The sequence below is a fragment of the Sarcophilus harrisii genome, chromosome 5, assembly GCF_902635505.1.
Source record: "Sarcophilus harrisii chromosome 5, mSarHar1.11, whole genome shotgun sequence".
NCBI lineage: Eukaryota > Metazoa > Chordata > Mammalia > Dasyuromorphia > Dasyuridae > Sarcophilus > Sarcophilus harrisii.
In genome coordinates this window covers 88533247-88558659 of record NC_045430.1, presented here as the reverse complement: position 1 = coordinate 88558659, position 25413 = coordinate 88533247, and the positions used below count along the sequence as shown (strand labels likewise).

The 25413-nt window shown below is 35.3% G+C and overlaps 1 protein-coding gene across 7 annotated transcripts in view; it reads right to left on the bottom strand.

The window, feature by feature from the left end:
• Positions 1-25413, bottom strand: part of LOC100935419 (cyclic AMP-dependent transcription factor ATF-7) — an 86784-nt gene that overhangs the window by 54486 nt on the left and 6885 nt on the right. For all 7 annotated transcript variants that reach the window (XM_031937752.1, XM_031937754.1, XM_031937755.1 and 4 more), the window contains exon 2: positions 9111-9179. In XM_031937752.1, coding sequence (XP_031793612.1) covers positions 9111-9158 — 48 coding nt within the window. In that variant the 5' untranslated portion in view covers positions 9159-9179. The remainder of the gene's footprint in view (positions 1-9110; positions 9180-25413) is intronic.

The window sequence follows — 25413 nt, the reverse complement described above, 5'->3', positions numbered from 1 at the left end:
CAATTTAAAAATCAATAATATTTAAAAAAAAAACATAGTTATAGAACATTTTATGTGCTCCAGAAAGGTGATGCACAAACATACTATATTATTACAGAAAAATAAGGTTAACATTTGGCCTAATTGAGTATTACACAATGTATTTTCAGCTGCCTGGCAGCATGCAAACACTCTTACCAGATGGGGGCTGAATGAATTATTGAATAGACCATGAATTATTAAATAAAAGATTTGAAATGTGTGATGGTTTAGGGGGAAAAAAAAAAAACTCTTGGTGGGGTAGGGGGAAGGGAAGGTAGGGAAAGAAAGCTTGCTTTTGTTTGGTGGAAATTGCTCTCACCTGTCAAAGTCTATAAACACTGCTTACATCAGGGTTGACAGATTCCCAAAGTCAGGTTCACATATATTCCTTGTGATGCCCAGTATTTTTTGTGCAATCTCACCTATATTTTATTGATAATAAATGATAACTTGAAAATAAGTCCAAATCACCAAAGAGAACAGGGACAGGATTCCCTTTTCTTAAACCTTTCCAAAAGATCTTGGCAGAACCTCAGTGGTATTTATTTAGGGTTCTACCTGAAACTAGGAACCAATACCCCATTACAATATACTGCCTCTTACTATCCCCTTTTTTGTTTTTCTTTCCTTGAAATCTATTGGGAAACCAGGTCCTAACCCTTATTTAAACTGTCACAAACAGCATCCACTCAGCAAAACAGTTACTTTCCTTCAATACCACTCAATTTAAGGAGTCTAACATAAGAAATTAAGAATAGGCTCCAAGTCAGGATTCCTTGTTGTTATTTAACCATTCCAGGGGAAATCTGCTAAAAGGACAGACTTTCATGTTTACAATCCCACAGCACTACTTTGCCCCATTCAATGTGGTGAGAAGGGTCTAAGATAATGGGGATCATCTCCATGGGTCTGTGTTACACAGGCTATAAAACATATACCTTTGTGGCATAACAGAATTTATCCAATCATAGGCGATATTTGTTGCTTCATATATTACAAAGCAATAGAGATTTAAGGGATAATGTTCACAGTGGCAGAGTATATGAAGCAATAAATGGTTTTGGAGGTTGGTTAAATGCCAAGTGAAGCCAGGACTACAGTACCATAAACATTATTCCTATATATGACAAGATAAGGAGTACAACAAGCTGCCCCCTATCCCACTGCTACCATTGTTCTTGGCCTTGAAAGAGATTAAAAAAAAAAAAAGTCCAGAGGGCTATGATCTGACACGTTTCATGGTACAGTTATTGATAGGCCCTTAGTCTGTTTCCAAATCACTCTGAGGCCACTCTATAGAAAAGATCAGGTGGTAGTTATCCTTAGGGGAAAAGAGCCCATGTCAAGTCTGAACATAAGCAATGATCCAAAGGTCAATCAGGATTTTGCCCTTATTAAATACAATGGCAGCTTGAATGATACAGAATGGTTGTGATAGAAACCCTTTGTTCAATGATGATAATGGACTAATACTAATAATAGTCCATCAGGGGCATATCCTTAAAGCCCTGTTGCAAGTGAAAAATGTGTTCCCATATTTAGAGAAGCAGACAAGTCTTAGCAATATGTTGGTAGTATCCTTAGTCTATTTTCACAGATATTCAGATCAAAACAAACAACTAGAGAGTCAGAATGTCTGTTTAAAGTTGCCTAGCCTGGATCATATCTGAACACGGGGAGCTAAGAGTCTGTCAGAATCTACTGACCTGTTAAAATAGGATCTAAATGTAAAAAATTACACATATGAAGGATGCAAAATAGACAGACATATAATTACACTAATATAATCAACTACCCAGATAAAAATCTTAATTTCAGAAACAGGACTTACAAATTCTTGCCTTTACTTACTTTATAATACTTTCACATTAATATAATTTCAGATAGCTACTTCCCATAGATAACATGAATGATTTGGGAAGTCTTTTCATATTCATGGAACGACAGAATTCTTAATTATATTCTTATTGTTTTATAACACTAAGGCAAAGCAACACCACAGTTCCGTTATTATATATAGATGGCATTGTCTGACACATTTAGAAAAAAACTAACATAGCCTACACCTAATAAATCCTTTGCCAATCTGGCATCTGAAGTGTTGTTTGCCCTAACAACAGTACTTCATTCTCAGGAGACACCTCCATTAACTACTCCTGGTACTTAACTCCACTGAGAGGTATTAACCAGAATACTGCTTTCCCTAGTTCCTTTTTGTAAAGATGAAAGGTCTTGGAGGATACAGTGTGTGGAAGAACTCAGTGAAGGGAAAGCACATATACACACAATCCTATCACCTGTCTTTTAAGACAAGAATGTAGACTGTACGACCTTCAGCAGCATCTTTTCTAAAAGTACATGCAGCACATTTAGAACTCAGCTGTGTCACATTAGACTTACTGTTGGGAAGTAGATCATGAACAGAATCCAAAAATAACAGCCATTAAAGACCTAGCAACCAAAACATGTTTACGTATCTACTGAAGGCCAAGCAGTTTTGATTATATGGTGGGTAGCAGACTCTTCTAGTCTATTTTAGGTAAATTTTCCTCTCACCTTCTTTCAAGATTAATGTATGGTAGTTCCTTAATACAAGGGTGAATGGGAAAAACTCTGAGAAAATGATGGTGAAAGACTTAGTAAACTCTGGTGGGTACAAACCAAACTTCTATGGATTTTTTTAATAATCTGTCTTCTGATTTGAAAACCAATCCAATTGCTTGAATGTGTTTTTAAAACTTTCATTCTGTCTTGTCAAACATCCCCAAAGTGTCTAATGTAATTAGATTAAATGTAATTAAGAATATTTAATAAAATAAAAAAAAATACAATGAAACATAGAAAATGTTAATATTGGTTTTTTATATCAAAAATGGCTACAGGGAGCCTCATGAACAATTTAGTTGTCCCTGTTTCTACTGGATCTTGACACCAATGCTCTATAGTCTCCAAGGCAAAATGCTTTAAATCTATTTAAACATAAAGACTATTTCTCCTGAAGCTTAAGTGGCCTCTGTGCTATGCTATATAGGAAATATAGGAATAGGGAATATGGACTACGTTCGTTAGATGACCTCTGCCTTAGAGTTAAGGTATGAGCCATACATCTGGTTTTCTTTTATTCTTTGCTAGATTTTCATGATTTCATATATCTGGAAAGTAAGCCTATGGAAAATTCTAACAAACTAAAAGAAAGCTTGCATAAGGAACTATATTCTCACCTGAAGATAAAGTTGATAAAAATTCTGAAAGAAGGATGAATCAACTTGTTTTCCTAACATCCCTTGGAGCATTGCTATCCTTTTTCCAAGAAATGAGCAACTGGAACGGAACAGAGGGTTAGTTAGTTGTCCTTGTTTTCCACACTCACTCAATCACTAGAAAATAAACCTTTTATACCCAAGCTGGAAGTTTTAATGAAATATGACAATTAAAATACCAGTGGAACATTAACGACACAGAGGAGAGTAACAAGGGAAGGTTACTAGTGATAACAGCTAACACATAATTCTTTAAAAGTCACAAAATACTTTCTCCATAGCACTCAGCCTTCACTCCATTATCTGGGGAAACAGTTCCTTCAGGAAAAAAAGTCAGCCATCCTCATCAACTATATTGCCACCCACAAGTCCAGGCAAGCCAACCTAGCTGAATCTAGCAGGAAGCAGCTAGGACCAGGCAAGTTCACTACTACTACTACCACCACTACCACCACCACCACCACCACCACCACCACCGCTTTGACTACCATCTCCCCTCAGATCTGATGGAGACAACCTAGTACCTGAAAACCTTGGGAACAGTTGTGTTCTTCCAACCACCAGATTGGTTCTCTACTGAAAGAGATGGCCAAGTACCCTGAATCCAAGTCTTTGGAATAGCAATGCTTTTCTAGCCTAGCCCTCACAACCATCATCCTGAAAAGCAATCCCTCCAAGCGGCAGTCTGGCAACTCCTCCTGCAGGTGTTACTGCCACAGCTACCAAAAACCCAGAAAGGAAAGTTCTTGACACTGGTATCACTTTCTATGTGGAAATGGTATGAAACAAGAGGCATGATCATCTGATTTGTTGCTGCACTCTAAGGAGCATGGGAACTCTCTATATGATTTGCAGCTGAAAACTTCCACTGGGTTGTCTCCCCCATTAGAATGTGAGATCAGGGACTTATTTTGTATCTCCAGCATTTAATAAATGATTCACTGATTCATTCATTTAATAATACAGTGAAATAGAGCAAGCACTAAATAGTATAGTACTACTGGTAGGTAGGAGGTCAAAGCAACACAGGAAGGAGGAACTATAAAAAGTGTGCCTTTGTTTTATCCATACTACAAATCTCTTGTCTCTGAGAGAAAAAGATTTTTAGAATATCAATTTCAGTATTGCTCTTTTTCTTAAAAAATATAACAAAAAAAATATTTTTGCTCTAAATCTAAATTGATTAGAGAAATGCAAATTAAGACAACTCTGAAGAACCATTCACATCTCTCAGACTAAGTCTGTATCCCAAAGAGATCATACAATACAGAAAAGGACCTACATGTACAAATATGTTTGCAGCAACTCTTTTTGTAGTGGCAAAGAATTGGAAACTAAGTGGATGTCTATCAGTTGGAGAAGAGTTGAATAAATTATGGTATATGAATGTTATGGAATATTATTATTCTATAAGAAATAATGAACAGGATGATTTCAAAAAAGCCTGGAAAAATTTACATGAACTGATGCTAAATGAGTAAACAGAACTGGTTCTTGCCTAAAGCAATTATTTTTGCAGTTCTATTACTCCTCCAAAAAGCCTGGGTGATGCTTTGCCTTGTATAATTAGTTTCTGTTTTATTACTTGGGGGGTGATGGGAGATGTTTATGAGGGGTTAAACATGTGTCTTGGTCTCCCCTGTCCTCTCATCCTGGTCACCTTCCATTGGATCTATTTCAATCTATCCCTGTCTTTTCTAAAATGCAGAACTCAGAAAAGAAACCACTAGTCCCCACATGAATGACATTGTCCCTCTATAATTCAAGCCATCATCTCCTGAGCTTTTTTGGATGACATATTACACAGCAGACTGAAACTTCTACCTCACTTGGACAGATATTTAGTAAATGCTTATTATATGAAAGGCAATGAGTAGGAGATACAAAGAAATAGTCCTGGCCCACAAGGACATTCTATTCTACTTTAGTTCATAGAATATATACCAAAAAATAGAATACAAAAGTAATCCAAGGAAGGCAAGAGTACCAGGAACTGGGGGCACCAGGGTACAGCACATGAAGGATGGAAGAACTAAGGGAGCTCTGAAAGAAGGCAAGTATTCTGAGATGTGAAAATGAGTAAAGAATATATTCTAGGGCCAGGGGCCACTCTGTGAGAATTCATAGAATAGCAGGAATAGAACACAAAATCCTGGTTATGGGAAATATAGAATTCATATCCAATAAATACTGATTAATCCTCTCCTGTGTGCAAAGTAGAATAGTAAATGGAGGGAGCCTCCTGACTCAGACATAGACTAATTTTGTAAACATATATAACTAACAGTCACAAGTCCAGATGTAAAAACAAAGAAAGAAAAATGTTCAAAGCATTGTGTGCAACACAAACACATTGTGTGTATACTTGTGCCTGAGGTACAAGGATATATTGAAAATCAGTCCTTGCTCTTAAGGGGTTTACATTCTAATAGGGAAATATAACATATAAAGCAAGAAATCTATCCATGCTATTCACAATAACTGGCATTAAGTTAAATTGGCATTTAAACACTTTATATCCATTATCTTATTTGAATTTCACAACAGCATTGTGAGGCAGTTATAATTACAGATAAAGAAACTAAAGCTGAAAGAGGTTACTATGCTCAGAATCACATTGTGAGTAAGCATCAGAGATAAAAGGATATCAACAAAGGTCTTCATGACTCCAACTCTAACACTTTATTCACTGTACTATACTGTCTTCCAAATGATAATTCCAAGAGAAAGAAGAAAGAAGTAACAACTAAGGGAAAAGGCAAATTAGCTAGCCTTGAAATAAGCTAGGAAATCCAAAAGGAAGAAGTTAAGGAAAAATTCATTCTTGGAATGAGGCATAGCCTATGTACAATGAAAGATGGGATATCATTTGAGGAGCTATATGTAGGCCAATTTGGCTGGAAACCTGAGTAAATAAGGAGAATATGTTGTAAGCCTGGAAAAGGAAGCTGAAGCCAGATTGAGAAGGGTTTTAGACATCAAGCTGAGGAATCTGTATATTGTCATAGAGGCAACTTCAAAGCCATTAAAAGTTCTTATGAAGGAATGGCATGTTCAAACTTACGCTTTAGGAAGATTATTCTATTAATGGAAGGGAGAAACGGACTAGAGAGATAAGGTAGAGACTAAAAGACCAATTTTAAATCCTACTCCAGAGGAGAGGTGAAAAAAATGGTAGCTACATGAATGAAAAGAAGGGGACAGTAGAAAAGCTATTAAGGCAGAAGGGGGGGGGGAAAAGATTTAGGAACTGATTAGATACAATTTGAGGGAAAAGGAACAAGTGAAGATGACTTCAAGACTAGAGGTTGTAAACCTGATGCTCTGGAGAGGATGCAATGAGTCAGATTTTGAGATAGTTTGGAGTTGGAAGAGAAATAATCCAAAAGTGTATTAGATAAGGAAAGTTTGAATTTTCAGGAGAGGCTCAGGAGGTAGTTGATGAAAGATTGGCATTTACAAGAAATTATGACTGAGTATATAAATTTAGGAGTCATATGCTATTGCTTCCTTCATCTTATCATTTGGCCCGATATTTTGACATCCATTGTCTTCACCATCTCTCCCACCTTACCTGCAAATTTGATAAGCATATCTTCACTCTAAAACACTGACAGAATTGATGAGCAGAACAGGCCCCAGGACAAATCTAAGGGACAGTGATCTTCTTCCAGGTTGACATTTATTTCATTAATCACTATTCTTTGGTCCAATCATCCAAGCAGCTCTAATTTCCCCTAATTGTATTATAATTTAGGCTACATCTCTCTATATCATTCGTAAGAATAATGTGTTTGTCAGGTGTTTGCTTAAAATCTAGGTAAACTGTGTCCACAGCAATCTCCTAATCTAGTCTAATGAATGTATCAAAAATTAGTGAAAAGGTAGAACTTGTGCTGTTCCTTAATCATTAACTCTACTTTCTAGGTCACAGATCATATTGTTAAAAATGTGCTCTAGGTTTTTGCCAAGAGTGCCACCTAGATAACTATTATCGATTTTGAAGCCTCCATCCTCTTCCTATTTTTGAAAAAAACCAAGACAATCTCTTTGTTCCAAATTTAATATGGAACATGAGGTATTAAAACTGTGAAAATAAACCTGCAGTCCAAAAGAGATAAATTTTAAATACAAAGCAAAAGAGGAAAAAAAAAATTTTCAAATTCATATACAATTTGTTCTAACTGTGTTACAATAACAATTAGACCCAAATGGAATCAGGGGTATTACTTATGATCAACAGGCAAGTCACATATCTTCCCTAGGGCTCATCTGTGAAAGGGGATAACAAAATTTATAATATCTTGCAGAGTATCAAATGAGATACTAGATGTAAAAGAGTTCAGCAAACTTTGAAGTGCTACATAAATCTAAGTTAACATTATTTTTAAGTAGGGTATAAAGAAAACAGTTTCTCTACATCATTATATCTTTAGAATTTCTCTATACCATTATATCTTAACCTATTGTTGAGAAGTATCACAGCAGTTGACCACTTTAAACTTTTGCTCCCTGAAAAAAGGTTACAAGGAACTGAATAGAGCCTGAGATTATTAGAGGTATTTCGTGCTTTATGAATGAAGCATTTGTTATAGAATTAATTTCCATAAAACAAAACTCAAATTTCCTCCTATTGAATTACAGAATTGTAGATTTTGGAGCTGAAAGATCCCTCAGAGAACATTTTTTAATAAAAACTAAAGATAAAGTGTCATGGAAAACAATCCCCCAAAAAGTCTGAATTGATGGCTTTTTTCAAGGAAAGGGATCAATACTGATATACTCAACAGAACAGTAAAAGAAAAGTTTGTGAATTCTGTGAAACTTTGGAAACTCCCCATTACTTGCTCCTCTCCCTAAATGACTTAAAAGTTCTTCAACTTCTGTAGATATCCCAGGTTCACAATTACATGGCTAGAGCTTGGTTTTCCTTGATACATGTATTACTTAATGAGCTAGAACACATAAGAAGGGATATAAATAGTTTTTTGTTTCTCTTTCCTTATCCTCTTGTGGCACATGAGAGAAGTAGAGGGAAAAAATAAAAATATGATCTAAGAACAGAAGTACTATAAAACTAAAACATTAAAAAAAAAAAAAGACGCATAGATCAGAACATCATAATTTAGACATTAATTAGACATTACATTATTATGTGGTGAATAGAAGCCTACAAAAAATGTATTCTGGGTCTGGCTGGAAAATGGCAGAGGGATTCTGTAGGCAGTATATAATGTGTATGTATGTATGTGTACGTACACACACACACACACACACACACACAATATTTGTGTATTTATATATACAAATCCTTGATGGCTGTGCTAGATGTCTTTCACTAGTGGTTCATTCCAAGCTTATGCAAAAAAAGTCATGTGTTCCCCCCCCCCATTTACTGAGTTCAAAATAGACAGTATTTTGGGGTACACAAATGATAGCTGCAATCTCAGCTGCCCCTTAAAATATGCTAGAAGGTCTTGTGTATCTCCAAAGGGGCAGAGAGAAAAAATGTCTTTGAAATTTCCAAACTCTCTTTGTATTCAGATGGGCAGTCTCAAAAGCTTAAAGGGAGGACAATGTTTTTTTCCCCTGCCTTGTGTTGGGAAACAAACACCAGTAGAATAATAATATGGAAGAAAGCAAGGCAGATTTCATTACAGTAGAGTGCCTACACTTCCTCATAACTTGGATTTACACACTGCAAATCCTCTGATCTGATTACCTCCAGTGATCACGTAAAATACCGGCTTTAAACTCTTTGCCTTAGTGATAAAACAGCCACTTTGATTCACAACGAGACATTCACAATAAAGTATATTGTAAACGTACCTGTCCACAGCCCGGGGCATTGCACACAAACGGTCTGTCGTCTCCCATATTTCATATAGCTGAGCGGAGCTGGGGAGGGGGAAGGAGGGGGAAAAAGTTATTTTAAATACACTGGGGCACAAAAAAAAGTATTACAAAAATATCAAGCCTAGAAGCAGGTGTTGTAACTAGGAATGTAATCTATCAAACACAGGCTACTTTGAGGGGCCCCAGAACCTGCTAGACATGTGGCATGTGTTAGGTACCTCAAGTGAAACTGGTGATTAGGAAAATGTAGGTTTAAATGGTCAAAGAAATTTAAGCTTTTAAAAAAAATTTCCCCTTTCAAATATAGAGCATCACCCCCACACACACACACTCACTCACACTCACTCACTCACTCACACTCACTCTCTCTCTCTCTCTCTCTCTCTCTCTCTCTCTCTCTCTCTCTCTCTCCCCCCTCCCCGCCCCCCAAACTGCTGAATTACAGCCAGTGCAGTTTCCCATGTCGATAAATTCACTGAGTGCCTGATGCACAAGCCATATTTCTGACCTGGAGAAGACCAAAATTTGTCATTTAATTAATTAAGGGATTATAGGAGGGGTGCTCCATTTTACAAGGCCATAATCTGGCTCCCCGGTGTATAAACTACGAGGCTGTTGGCAAGGGCCATTTATCCCAGATTATTGCCAAGGAAAACAAAGCACCCATCCTATTGGGCTGCGTGGGAAATTATTTTCATTAATACAAAAATAAAAACAAAAACCTTTCCTCCCCACTGGGAGCCTCCCTCTCCCCCTACCAATTGTCTATGTCAAATCAAGCAATATCTGTACCACCCCCACCCCCATTCTATTTATGGCTAGGTTTTAAAAAGCAGCAATAAAACAAATGTCATTTCTTTGGGGGTTTACTGGGCAAATATGTTCCGGCTGTTTGTGCTGCTCCTGGCCAGAGTTCCTGGGCAGCTCTGCTGAAGCCAACAGATGTGCACTGCTGCAGGGGAGAACCAAAATGGCCCTAAAAGGAATCACCAATGTCCCCTTTGCTCCTTAGAAGAAGCTAACATAGCTAATATGAATTTCTGCTTCTCTCTTTCCTTTAAAAAAGTATTCAAATTGAGTCTTGAAAAGTTGGTTGAAATTCCCAAACTGACAAAGAACAACAAATCTAATCTTGAAATGTTTTTTATATCTAGCTAAGAACTAAATAACTGAGGTGAAGTTAAACTGAAGATGGAGGATAACTTCTACTGGAATAGATTTGAAAAGGATAAAAATATTTTGAAAGAGTGAGGAAGCAAAAAAGAAGAACAAGAAATATATTAGAGTAAGCTCTCAAAATAAGTATTCAGGGATATTCCCTGAAAGAAAACAGAATTTAGGGAAAAAGGAAGCAAAGGAGGGGAGGAGAGATGGAGAGAAGTAGAAAGGAAAGGAAAGAAAGAACTATATCTAGAACTATATATGTATATAGGAAGGGCCACAGAACAACTAGGTTTCAAATTTTTAATTCGAGGCAGAAGCAGAATGTCATGTCAGACTCAGGAAGGTTCATGTAAGTTCAACATTTGTCAGTTTAATGACCATGAAGTTCAGTTTAAATATCAGAGGATAGCTGAGTAACATCTCTCTTACTTTCTTAAAACCGACTCTGGAGGAAACCAGGCTTTTGGGCTGTCTGGTCAGTAAATCACACAACAAATAGGAACTTTAAAATGTGGGGTGCCAGATGAAATAGAAATGGTTTCTCGGTCATCTTTCAGTGTGATAGGAACAGGGTCTAACTCTGAGGGAAACCGATGCCACACCACTACTGTAATGGAATAGTGCCTGTATGTACATACGTGTACACAGATTTATACCACATTTAGCCAGGATAAATTGCTTCAATAAATTCTGTTCCTAGGAGCAGCTAGCTCAAGCTGATGATTGGGTACTAGGAGAATGAGAGCTTCATTCTTCTTCACACAGCCTCAGGACAAGAGGGTTTTCTGGTTTGTTTGTTTTAAACATGTGAGGATTTTAACACTTTCTGGAACCATAACATGAATGTGAAAAATAAATGTAAAGACCAAAACCAATTTTAGAAAGTAGCTATTGTCTCTGGGGGAAAAGAAAAATCCTTATTGCTGATGCTTACAAGAGTTCAATTTGACTCCCCTGTCCTAGAATTTCTATACTCAACACTAGTATCAAATGGCTAGTGTTCCTGTATTTCAACTAGGCAGTCCTGTTGCTTACTCTAGACAGGGGAATATAAACAGTATACAATAAAAGTTTAAGCAGAAGCACTGAACAGAGCGCCAGAAGTCAGGATTCTTCAACCTTTAGCTTGATTCTAAAATGTGGAGATATCTGCTCACTTTTGCAGGGGGAAGGGTTGGGTCTGGGAAGGAAGCAGGGAGGATCTGTTTCTCTAGCAGTGGAATGGGAAGCAACCTCAGTTTAAGGAAGTGATTTGCGATCCTAGAACAAAAACCAAGTGAGATAGATCATAGAAGATAGAGAAGTCCTACATTTTCAAAAGGTCTGAAAACCAGTTATCAAAATGGAATAACCACTTGAATACAGGTGTGTGGGAGGGAAATACCCTCTGGGAAATCTGAAAAATGGTTTCTTTCCAATTAGAACAGGAATTCTAAATCTGGGGTCCATGAAAGCATAGTTCCTTGAATAGGAAAAAAAAAAAATCTTTATTTTCACTTACCTTTAATGGAAATTAAGCATTTCTTCAATTATTCAAAAACTATAATTCTAAGAAGGGATTTATAAACCTTACCAGACACAGACAGGGGAAAAAAGATTAAGAACCCCTGGTCAAAAAGAATTAAACAAAAAACAACCTGAAAGAAATCATAAAAATGTACATAGGTACACACTTGAATAACTTTCAAAAATTAAAATCAAGCAGCTACTAAATCCATCTGATTAATTTATTGATTCCTTTCCACTTGGACACTTATTTGCTATGTCATAAAAGGAGATCACAATCACAATCACAAGATCCTTAATGAGTATTAACAATTATGCTTAAATTATTCTCCCATTCTTACCTCTCCCTTCCTAATTCCTCTATTTAATTATAATTAAACAAATAGGAGACACTGCACTTTGAGAAAACTACAGCTAACACCCAATTTATGTTTTCAATTTCTCCCCCCTCCTACTCTATGTCTTCTGATGCAGCTGAAGAAATGCTTGTTGCTTCTTTCTGTCTAATATTTAAAATAAAACTAATTACAAGTCAAACTGATTCCCTTCCATCCCTTTCAAAAAATATCCCAACACAACACATTTCTGTGGTATAAACAGAGTGAAACAGAGGATGAAATCCTGATGAATAATGGTGCTGCCACTCACTGAAATTTAACTCACAACCCATTTGTAACTACATTGCTTGTCAAGCAGATCATGTGTCTAGGCACTGCATTCACAGTCTGTCGTCTGCCTCCCGATTTATCCTTCACACAGACTGAACTCAAAACATTTTACAGAGCTAAATAATAAATGACAGGAGAGGGAGACACACATTAAAAGGCACCGAGTCAGAGAGAAAAGAGGCTTTCAGCCTGGATCTTTAGAAGCAGAAAACGAAGATGTACAAAAAGGAAATCCTAAGAGGGCTATGTCCTCAAAGAAAGTTCTTTTCCTAAGTAAAATCAAAATGCACAAAGTGATAGTGCAGGGCTGCTTCTCAACTTTTATTTTGTGTCACCAATCCCTTTAGCAGTCTGCTAAAACCTATGGATGCCTTCTTAGAATAACATTTTTAAGTAATTGAAGGAAATGCTAAAGCAAGTAAAAATATAGATGCAATTTTTTTTCTCTATTCGAGGTCACAGACCAGAGACCTATCAGATTTTAGGATCCAAGAGACCCTTTAAGATCCCTGTGACACAGAAAATGAAGAGAAAAAAGTTAATTGAATATTTTGAAAAAAGCATAGGAAGAAAAAAAAAAAATCACAATAACCTTCCAAAATATTTAACTCCAAATGAGGAACAAAATTGACACACAAACTTATCCAGGTATCTATTTCTTTGGGTTCCTAATGATAAAAACCAGGGGCAATTCAGACAGGAAAATTCAAGATATAGTTGACAACAGAAGCAGAAGGGCCCAAGCACCATAAAAAACAAAGTTCATTCTTTACTTATAAGGAATTTGAGGGAATGGCTAACCTTTAGATGATCAGAAATTTCTGAAATATTCTTGTAAAATAGAAGAATAAATAAATAAAAATAGAAGAAAATAGCACTAAGAGTGCTTAAAAGAGTAATAATAATAACCGCAGTTAATTGTATATTAATAGTTTGCAAACCACTTTACATTTATTACATCATTTGATTAAAACAAAACAAAACAAAGCTTCATTTACAGCCAGCTCTGAAGTAGGCAGGTGGGGAACACCTCTAGTTTGAGGACTATTCAGGTCCCTTGTTGAAGCTGCTACAGCTCCTGGGGCCTGTCATCTGCCAATTATACTGTCTTCAAGTACTTCTAGAGGACAAACCAGGATGAAGTGTCAACAGTCCTAGTAAAAGGTTGGAAGGGAAGGAAGTTCAGACTAATGACTGCAATTAGATTTTTGGATTATCCAGTTTGTCATCATTTAAAAATCATCCGGGAACTCTTATCTTGCTCTTGTTTTCTTAGTCACTGGCTCCATTTCCACAAGAACAGCAGATACTTTAGGATCTATAATCATTTTGTGAGGGACAAGAGGAAGGGAATCTTTTCTGCTTTTCACATTGGTCAACTGTTTATTGCATTGAGAAAGTTACTCCTGAATATGTTTCTGTCAGGGGAGGAAGCAGGAACATGGAAACTTTTATATGAAATGAAAGAATAAATTATGAGCAACAGATGAAGGCGATACTTTCAGAGAAACCTGGGAAGATTTGTATGAATGGTTGCAAAGTAAAGTGAACAATATGAAGAGCAAGCAATTTGTAAAGGGCAATGGTAAATGGAAAAACTTCCAAAGAATTAGGAATTCTTATCAGTGTAATGACCAACTGTGATTCAAAAGGAATAAAATATCTACCTACCAACAGAGAGAGAGGTGAAGGAATCAGTGCAGAATAAGCAAATATTTTAGACAGGACTAATGCAGAAATTTTTTTAGATCGATTGTGTTTGTAAGTTTTGTTTTTCTTGGGGCAGGAGGTCAGAGGTGAGATGGGCAGACTTTTGATAATTGAAAAAAATAAAATATTTTAAAAAATAAATTGTTAACAAAAATAAAATAAACTACTATGATTCCTGCCTCCAAAGCAGCTCTAAAAATGGATACATAGGGTTTGTAAAAAGACAAGACAAAAAATGAATGTCAAAAACATTACAACATGTGGAGAGAAAAACTTGTGGGTTTGGGTGCATAGACTAGAGAAAATATATTTGGAGGTGTGAAAAACTAAAAATATTTGCAAAGTTATTTTACTTATATTTACTTTTTATTTTCAAATAAGTTTCATTGATGTCTTTTGTTTTAGCATCAAGTCACTGCTGAGTATATATTCCCCTACAACTTGGATATTTAACCCTCATAGGAGGAATTAAAGACAGTTAACCAAAAGCTATATCCAAAGATGTCTGATTACACATGCAACAACATTCTGCCTTCAGAACCCCCTGCTTCAATGCCAAAGAGAACACTGTCACCCTGGTCTAGTCACTTAATCCATTTGTCTCAATTTCCTCATCAGTAAAATAAGGGTAATAATAGTACCTACCTTCCAGGTCTGCAGTGAAGATCAATTGACATAATAACAATAAAATGTTTAACACAGCACCTGGCTATAAAAATATTAGCTTGCTGTGAAGAGAATGGACGTTTGAATATCTGTATTCCAGGACCATTACTGATTTTTCAGTCACCCAAAGTTTGCTTTCTTCTTTTGTTCATTTATTTTGTTGTAGTCATTTTATATGCATTTCTCTAATGATTCACTTATTTTACTGCATTAATTAAAACAAATCTTTGCAGGTTTTTCTGAATTCATCATTCCTTACTGTACAATAATATTTGATGACACTGTCATTAAACTTGTTCAGTCATAACTCAAATCTATATCCATTTTGTTACCTATTCCTTGATACCACAGAAAAGTGCAATGAATACTCTGGAGTGTGTCTTTCTGTCTTTGGTAAAAAGGTATAAACATATAAGACACTGCTGTTATAAAGTCCAATCCCTTTAAGGAAATGGATGAATTATGTTCTAAGAGAATCTATTAAAATGAAATTTAATAGGAACAAAGTCCTATAGTTGGATTCAAAAAAACAAATGCATGAGTAGGAGGTAAGGGAAGAATGGTTAAACAAAACTTCACATAAAAAAATCCAAATTTTGATTATATTAAATTAAAAAGGTTTTGTACAACAAAATCAATGCAGGCAAGATTAGAAGGGAAGCAGAAAACTGGGAGGGAAATTTTATATCCAAGGGCTCTGATAAAAGCCTCATTTCTAAAATATATAGACATTTGACTCAAATTTATAAGAATACAGGCCATTTTCCAGTTGGTAATTGGTCAAAGGATAGGAACAGACAATTTTTAGATGAAGAAATTAAAGCCATTTCTAGTCATGAAAAAAATGCTCTAAATCATTACTGGTTAGAGAAATGAAATCAAGGCAACTATGGTATTATCTCACACCTTTCAAATTGGCTAAGATAAGAAAAGATAATAGTAAATGTTGTTGTAGGGGATGTTGGGAAGCTGGGACACTAATACATTGTTGGTGGAGTTGTGAAATGATCCAACTTTTCTGGAGAACAATTTATAACTATGCCCAAAGGACTACAAAACGTATATATCTTTTGATCCAGTAGCATCTCTACTGGCTCTGTGTCCCAAAAAGTTCATAAAAAAAGGAAAAAGACCCACGTGTGCAAAAATGTTTGTGACAGCCCTTTTTTAGTGGCAAGAAACTGGAAACTGAATGGATGTCCATCAGTTGGGGAATGGTTGCATAAGTTATGGTATATAACTGTAATGGAATATTATTGTTCTACAAGAAATGGGCAGCAGGATGATTTTATAGAGGTCTGGAGAGACTTACATGAACTAATGCTAAGTGAAGTGAGTAGAACCAAGAGAACATTGTACGTAGCAACAAGAAGATTATATGATGATCAACCATGATGTACATTTTCAACAATAAGGTAATTCAGGCCAATTCCAATAAACTTATATGGGGAGAGCCAACTGCATCCAGAAAGAGGACTATGGGGACTCAATGTGAATCATAACACAGTATTTTCACCTTTTTTATTATTGTTTGCTTGCATTTTTTCCCTTCACTTTTTTCTTTTTTGATCTGATTTTGTTCTTGTGCAGCAAGATATATGTGGAAATATATTTAGAAGAACTGCACATGTTTAACCTATATTGGATTACTTGCTGTTTAGGGGAGGAAGGTAGAGGAAAGGGAGGGAGAAAAAATTTGGAATACAAGGTTTTGCAAGAGTAAGTACTTAAAAATTATCTTTGCATGCATTTTGAAAATAAAAAGCTATTAAAAAAAGAACTGCAGTTGTTTAACTTATATTGGATTACTTGCTGTCTAGGGGAGGAGGAGGAGGGAGAAAAATTTGGAACACAAGGTTTTGTAAAGGTGAATATTGAAAACTCTTTGCATGTATGTTGAAAAATAAAGTTATTATTATTAAAAAAAAAAAATCTAGGGAACAGGTAGCCAAAAAGGATATCACAATCTTAAACTACATTAATAAAATATTAATGTCCTACTAATACATTGTTGGTGGAATTGTGAATACATCCAACCATTCTGGAGAGCAATTTGGAATTATGCTCAAAAAGTTATCAAACTGTGCATACCTTTTGACCCAGCAGTGTTACTACTGGGCTTATATCCTAAAGAGATTATAAAGAAGGGAAAGGGATCTGTATGTGCACGAATGTTTGTGGCAGCCCTCTTTGTAGTGGCCAGAAACTGGAAACTGAGTAGATGCCCCAAAATTGGAGAATGGCTGAATAAACTGTGGTATATGAATATTATAGAATATTATTGTTAGGTAAGAAATGACCAACAGGATATTTCAGAAAGGCCTTGGAGAGACTTACAGGAACTGATGCTGAGTGAAACGAGCAGGGCCAGATCATTATATATTTCAACAACAGTACTATATGATGACCAATTCTGATGGATCTGGCCATCCTCAGCAATGAGATGAATCAAATCAGTTCCAATGGAGCAGTAATGATCGGAACCAGCTACACCCAGCAAAAGAACTCTGGGAGATGACTAAGAACCATTACATTGAATTCCCAATTCCTATATTTTTGCCTGCCTGCATTTTTTATTTCCTTCACAGGCTAATTGTACAATATTTCAGAGTCCGATTCTTTTTGTACAGCAAAATAACGGTTTGGTCATGTATACTTATTGTGTATCTAATTTATACTTTCTAGGGGAGGGGATGGGGAGAAGGGGGGGGGAAATTGGACAAAAGGTTTGGCAATTTGTCAATGCTGTAAAATTACCCATACATATAACTTGTAAATAAAAAGCTATTAAAAAAAAATATTAATGTCCTAAACAAGGGAAATAGTTTTTTTGTTTTTGCTCTGACCTAACAACATCAGATGGTTTATGTTTAATTATGGACACCACATTTTGCCAAGGAACTGAAAAACAAGATCAGGGATGGTGATCCAGCATGAGATACGCAGAGGTATATATCAATACTATCGAGACCTATTCAAAATTACTGATTTGACAGAAATTTTGTTTAATTCGTTCTCCTTGATCTCAAACAGAAGAACTGGAAGCATGTGGAGAAGTAAATCAACCTTCAGCTAAATGTATGAAAAAAAATCTCTTAATAATTACAGCTATCCAAAAATATAATGGGCTGTCTTGGTAGATGAGGATTTTTCTCTCATCACTGAAAAATCAAGTCTAAAGGGTTTCCTTATCAGATATGAGTTGAACTAGTAACTCTTGAGGTTTTCTTCTATCTCCAACTATAAAATACTGTATAGGACAATCATAAATATTTTTGAAGTTACAAACTTACAATTTAATACCAAAAAATCGACATAATTCAAACTTCAAGTTATATTGAAACCCAAGATGGACCAAGCATTCAAAAATAATACCTCCTTTATTCTTCCATCTTTTGAATCCCATGTTCAAGCAGCAATGAAAGTACTTTCAAGATTAAATATTATTGGGAGGTATTGAACTTCAAGAAATAAAGAACAGTGGAAACAGATTCAACAAGGCAAAATGTCTTTTAAAAATCCAAAAAGCATCAAAAAATTTAATAGCCAGAGTTGCTGCTGAGCTACCTTCTACTATGATATCAATAATAATGATAAAGTATCTGGCTATATAGTGTTTTAAGATTTGCAAAATGCTTTCATTTGATCTCACTGATCAAAATCTCAATTATCTTCACAACAACCCTGTAAAGAAGGCTATTATAAGATTTCCATTTTATAGATGAAGAAACTGAGAGAAGACTGAGAGAAGTCAAGTGACTTGTTCAGGGTCACATAACTATTATATAACTGAGGCAATGTTATATTTGCAGTATTTCTCAAAATATAGAGAAAAAATGAAGGCTCTTCACACTACTCCTCTCCACAATGCCCAATCTTACTACAGAGCTGACTTTCATTGCACACGAGAGTTTCAATATCTTGGAAATATACTACTCCTCTTTTAGGAAATGACTCAAATAAGTATGTATAATATAACACAGATTAAATGAATTCCAGAAAATAAAGGGCTAAGGGTTTATGCTGGAGGTTAAAGCGAGGAGTATATGATGCTGGGGTTCATGTTTCTACTCTAAAAAATTCTGGATTCCTACAAGTCTAGTTTACAGTGTGTCTCATTAATATGAGGGGATTGCCACAGTGGTTTAAATATAGGCCATAATTCCCCATTCTTATTCCTAAATCTGAATTATTTCACATATGGTGATTTCATAGGATCTCAGATGCTATATACTACAACCCAAACCTGACCCAAAGTCTGCTCCACAAACAGTGCCCATCCAAGTTTTTATTGAGGAGGAAAACATGATCTCTTCAGGCAGCTCATTCTACCTTGATTTAGCTCATTATTAAGTTTTTCTTATTTTAAATGTAAATGTGCCTTTTTGTACCTATGCCTTCTATACCACAGCACAAGCATAATTTCTCTTCCTTAGGACAACCTTTCAAACACCTATAGACAGGCATAACATTTCCCATGTCATTTTTTCTCCTGGCCAAATATTCCCAGTTCCTTCAAGTAATGTGCATATGGCACATCTGAAAGCCCTCTGTCATCCTGGTCATTATCCTCTAGGTATTCTAAGTTCATTAATGTTCTTTTTAAAATGTGTTGCCAGGATTGAACACAATATTCCAAACTGTTCTGTTCAGACTTAAATTGGTTTGAACTATTACTTCTCCAGTATTATGGCTGTGTCTGAACAAGTCTATAGCTTCAGCTTTTTTTTTCATATTACTGAGTTAAATATATATTGAGGTTGCTAAAACCTCAAATCCTTTTCAGATAAACTGTTATCTAGCCTTATCTCCTCTATCCTATGTTTATAAAGTTGATATTTTAAATCCAACTGTAAAACATTGCATCTTCCCCAATTAAATTTCATCTTATCAGAGAAACCCAATATTCTATCTAGCCTGTCAATAGTTTTAAATAACCGTTATTTGATTTGTTAGCTATCTCTCCTTTTTGACATTTACAAATTCATGAATGACATTTATGCCTTCATCCACATCACTGATAAAAATGTTAAACAAGACATGGCCAGCACATTTATTCCTGAGGCACAAAAAAAAGACATCAATATCAATGACCAATTATTTATTACTTTGGGAGTATGGCATCCAATTAGTTCTGAATTTGCTTAATTATCATTTCATGTCTACTCCTATTCATCTTATCCAAGATTCCAACTCAATCATTTTTCAGTCCTATCCAACTCTTTGTGATCCCATTTGCGGTTTTTTCTTGGCAAAGATAATGGAGTGGTTTGCCATTTCCTTCTTCAGCTCATTTTACAGATGTAGAAACTGAAACCAACAGGGTAAAGTGACTTGCCTAAGATCACACAGCTAGTGATGAGGCCACATTTGAACTCAGGAAGATTAATGTTCCTGATTGTAGGCCCAGTGATTATCCACTGTGCCACCACAAGAATGAGAGACTATCAAATTGATATATAAACTATAGCCAAATATTTTCACAAACTGGAAACCCTGTCGAAAAATGAAAAGGGATTAATCTGGCATGACTTGTTCTTGCTGCTTGGTAATTTGTGATCAATTCCTTTTTTAGATGTTCTTTAACTATTCCTTTAATAATATATTATAGAATTTTGCTAGGAATAAAGGTCAAGCTTACTGGCAGCCTACATTCACTTTCCTTTTTGTGAAAATCAGAAGGATATCCTTCTCCAGGCCTATAACTTCCACAATTTTTTACAATCTTTCAAGATAATTGAGAATGACTTAGCAATCACATGTGCCAGTTCTTTCAGTACTCTAGGATACAGTTTGTCTAGGCCTACTGACTTGAACTCATTAAGGGCAGCTAAGCATTCTCTTACTATCTCCCTTACCTTTTTGATAAGCCATTATGTTCTATCTTTTCACTAAGTACCTACTACATGTTTATTCATTATACTTGGCTCTACTAGGGAGACAGACAAAAACCAAACATTCCTACCCTCAAGGAATTACATTCTGTTGGGAGAAACAAAATATATACATACTAGTATATGTGAAATCTATACAAAGTAAATGCAAAGGATATCCAGGGTGCAACAAGAATGGTTCAAACAAGAGTAAAGCAATCAATATAATTAATTATATTAAAAACAAAAACATCCAAAACTACACGATCATCTTAAAGGATATGGAAAAAGCCCCAGACAAGACACAACAACATTCATTTAAACCAAAAAAATCTACAAAGTATAGGTATTGTATTGAGGGCCCTTTTACTGATATCATAAGGAGTTATCTAAAACCAAAATCAGGCATCACATGCAATGGGGATACACTAAAAATTTTCCTAAAAAATATGGGAATAAAAACATTCTCTTTTTTTATGTAGTTAGTTTTAAAACAAAAGAAAAACATTTAAAGGCATTATGATAGGGAAAGATGGATGACTTAAGAAAATATAGGGAATCAGCAATAATACTGAGACAAGTTTCCTCAAAGTTGTAGGGTATAAAATAAACCTTCAAAAAACAACCGCATTTCTATAAATCCAAGAGGCAAAAGCAGAATGGGAAATCCCATTCCAAATAAGTATAAAATACTTAACTAGGGATCAATTTAGCAAATTGACTGTATTCTATTATAAAGTGTTCCTTACAGAAATAAAAGAACTTACATGGCTAGAGAAATATCAGTACATTATACCTATCAAATTATCAAAGGGATGCTTTATGGAATTCAATATCAAAATTCACCTGGAAAAATAAAAGATCTAAAATATCAAGGGAAATTATGAAAAAGAGGTGGGGACAAAGAATAGCACTTCCAAATCTTTAAAATTAACATATTGGCTAAAAAATTGAGAATGCTGAACAAAACAGATGAGACAAGGAAGAATTAGAAAAAATGGAATTCATTAATCCAGAAAACAAATTACTTAGGAAAATTCCCTATATAATAAAAACATCTAGGAAAGTAGTCTGGTAGAAATTAGGTTTAAACCAGCACCTATACTATGTTCCATATACCATTTTAAATGAATACATGAACATAACATCAAACCTTATACTATTAAAAAAATAAGATAATGAAATCTCTCACTATCACAGGTAGGAGATGTGTGTGTGTGTGTGTGTGTGTATGCACATTTACATATATACACAGGAATAAATACACATCAGGACATACAAAATCCATACAAAGGAAGATAACAAAGATAAGCAGGTGTGTGCACATAACCAAAATAAACACAAGGTAATTATAGTGAAGAATTTAAAGGGAGAGGCACTAGTACTTCAAGGAGAGGAGAGAAGAAATAAGGTGTTCCAGGAAAAGTTTCATTCCGGATATGGCCTATGAGCTATACTTTTAAGGTAGCCAGGATTCTAAGAGGTTTGAGATAAAGATTAAATTCTAGATATATGAGACAACCTGTGCCATGGGGATGAGAGAGGACATTCTGTGTTTGACAGGGCTACGGTACCAGGAAGAAAGTAATATATGATTTTTCTTGAAAGGCAGGTTGGAACCATATTCTGATTAGTTTTAAATGCCAAACTGGGAATATAAATTTCATCCTAAACACTAGGAGGCCACTGAAGCTTCTTGAGCAAAGGAGTGACATGCTGAGAACTGTGCTTTTGAGTAACATTTTGAAGGCTACATGGAAGATGGACTGGAAAGAGAAATGATTTGAGACATCAAGAAGGAAGGACACAAACAGACTGGAAAGAGAAATGATTTGAGACATCAAGAAGGAAGGACACAAACATTTGTTAAGCACTAAAGTAATTTGTTCAAGGTTACAGTCAGTCACCGTCTGAGGCTGAATTTGAACTCAGATCTTTATTCTAGACCCAGAGCTCTAATTCAGTGGTGGCCATGTGAGGGAAGAAGAGAGGAATCTAAGAGAGGTGGAGGATGTAAAATCAGCAAGACGTGGCAAATGAAGATACACACACACATACTATGTGTGTATGGAGAGGGAGGGAGGGAGGGAGGGAGAGAGAGAGAGAGAGAGAGAGAGAGAGAGAGAGAGAGAGAGAGAGAAGGGCAAGAGAGTGAGAGATCAGAAATAATACCAATACTGCGAACTCAGGTCACTGAAAGATGGTATCATTCCTTGGGTTGGGATAGAGGAGGGAAATGATGAGTTCCATTTTGGACCAAATGAGGTTGTCTTCCTGCACAATAGGATATCCAATTCAAAATGTAGAATAGGTAGTGGGTAGTGGAAACTAAAGCGGAGGAGAAAAGCAGTAAGAGAACAGAAGTACAGACAAGAAGCAAACAAAAGAACTAATGACATCCAGAGTTCCTCACTCAAAAACAAGATATACTGATGTACTTCATTGTATGCAATATGCCTGTTTCACCATTTTCTAAATTGAATTATTTTAAATACAAAAGTTGATTTATAAAGTATTCTATCAACTAGGCATCTTTATTTACTGAGCCTTTATAAATTTACACTATAACAATTGATGCTTCTAGAGTATTTTTTTTTAAGTCTCTGTCATATACTTTATATTCTCCACAACACACCGCATGATGTCTTGATCACATTAAGTTCTCAATAACTATTTGATGAATCAATACTCAAAATGACCCCAAGGAATAATATCTACTTAAATTAAGTAAGTTAAATTTGTATATAGTTTAAGAATTCAATTTTTAAAAAAAGTTTGTTTTATAAATATTGGAAATCTTATATGATTACAAATGGTAACTGTTAACCAGAATAACTTGATTTTTTCCTCTTATTGCTTGGTCGTTTTCAGTCTCGTCCTACTGAAAACTAGCATGCTTGCCCTTTTGTTGTTCAGTTATTTTAGTTCTGTCCAACTCTTGGCAGAGTTCTTGGTAGATATACTGGGGTAGTTTACTATTTCCTTCTCCAGCTCATTTTAAGATGAGGAAACTGAGGCAAACAGGATTAAATGATTTGCTCAAGGCCACACAGCTAAGGCAAGATTTGAACTCAGGAAGATGGATTCTTCCTAACTCCAGCCCTGGTATTCTATTTACTGTATCACTTAACTAATGTTTCTCCTATCATGTAATATGTTTTTCACTTTAAGAGTTTAATTTAATATGAATGTGGTGAATCCTTGTATAAAGTGAAGAATCTTGCTACAATGGATCTACATGTACCTTATATTCAAATTTTTTTCACATATAATTTTCTCAAATTTAAATATACCGAAAATATCAATGAACCTATTCAATTTGAGGGACTACAGTCCTTTCCATTAGTAGCACATGGGAATGTTGCTTTTAGGAATAAAGGGTACTATGGTACCCTAAACAAAACAGAGAAAAAAAGGTTGACACGAATTTTGGATATGTGATTTAGACATGTAGAGAGAGCCGCCAAAGAAGGGAGCTGGTTAAAGTGGACTAAATCATTTTGCAGCACACAACTAAAAACCAGGAAGAGAAAAAAGAACTCAGACCAAACCACTGAGTCAGAAAACAAATGATTTTAGTTTACACGCTATGTGAAACAATTTTGTACTTTTCATTGAGGCAACTGCTCAAGAAGAAATGAAAAACTCTTTCCAGGTAATGCTTTTAAGAATATATAAGAACCTTTACAAAATGTTCCCAAATAGTTTGGAATCAGGCAAGAGCAAAAGAGAGCAGGAATCTATTGAAATGGCAGCAGGAAGCTAAACTATAAAAAGATTAAAGAACACTAAAATGTTGAATACCTAGTTTGGTCTCCTTATACATTTTAAAAGCAGAAAAATTCCTGGAAACTCATAATACTTCATTCAAATTCTGTTCTTTTTCCTCTTGCTAACTTTTAGATGAATCATGCTCTCTAAAACAATAGAATAAGAATGGCAATCAAATCCAGTCTTGGTGTGTGATTTCATGAACACAGTCTACCAAAAAGTTTAAATGCTTTTAATGCAAACAGTTTGTAGACCAAAAACAAAAACAAAAGTCCTAATAAAAAAAATTTAGCCTCAAACTTAAATAATAATCAGATGGTCAGTAGAGGATATCTGCATCATCCCAGAGAAACAACCATGAAGATTCTGACAAGCTTTGGAGAAAAAAAGATCTATTTCATAGCTCAATCCAGAGACTGACCACACAGTACTATGGATAAACATTTTACAACAGTGATCTGGCAGTATTTCTGTTCTCTCTAAGTGAATCTCACCAACTTTAAACACAGATTTGCAAAACTAGAGGATTCTTGTTTTGCTTGTCCAGAACTTAAATGAGTTTGGTCTGAAGGTAGAACATGAGGAAGTTGTTAGTGTCAGAACTGTTATGGAAAATAAGTTCCGATGAAGTATAAGCAAAAAGGAAACAGAAAAAGAAGAGGAAAAATATCTGGCTCAAAAGCACAATATTCAGTGTCATTCAAATTTGATAAAAGTTTGAATGAATATTGGTGAAGTATTCAAGGATCAAGAGGAATAATATGGAACATCAATACTGTCCTTAACAAATCATGCAGATTTTACAACAGAGTACATTCCAATTCCAAGACAGAATTTGCTATGTCTAAATCTAAGGAAGTGAGACCTTAAAAACATTAACAATATTAGTATAAGACCATTCTTGTTACTATGTGCCAA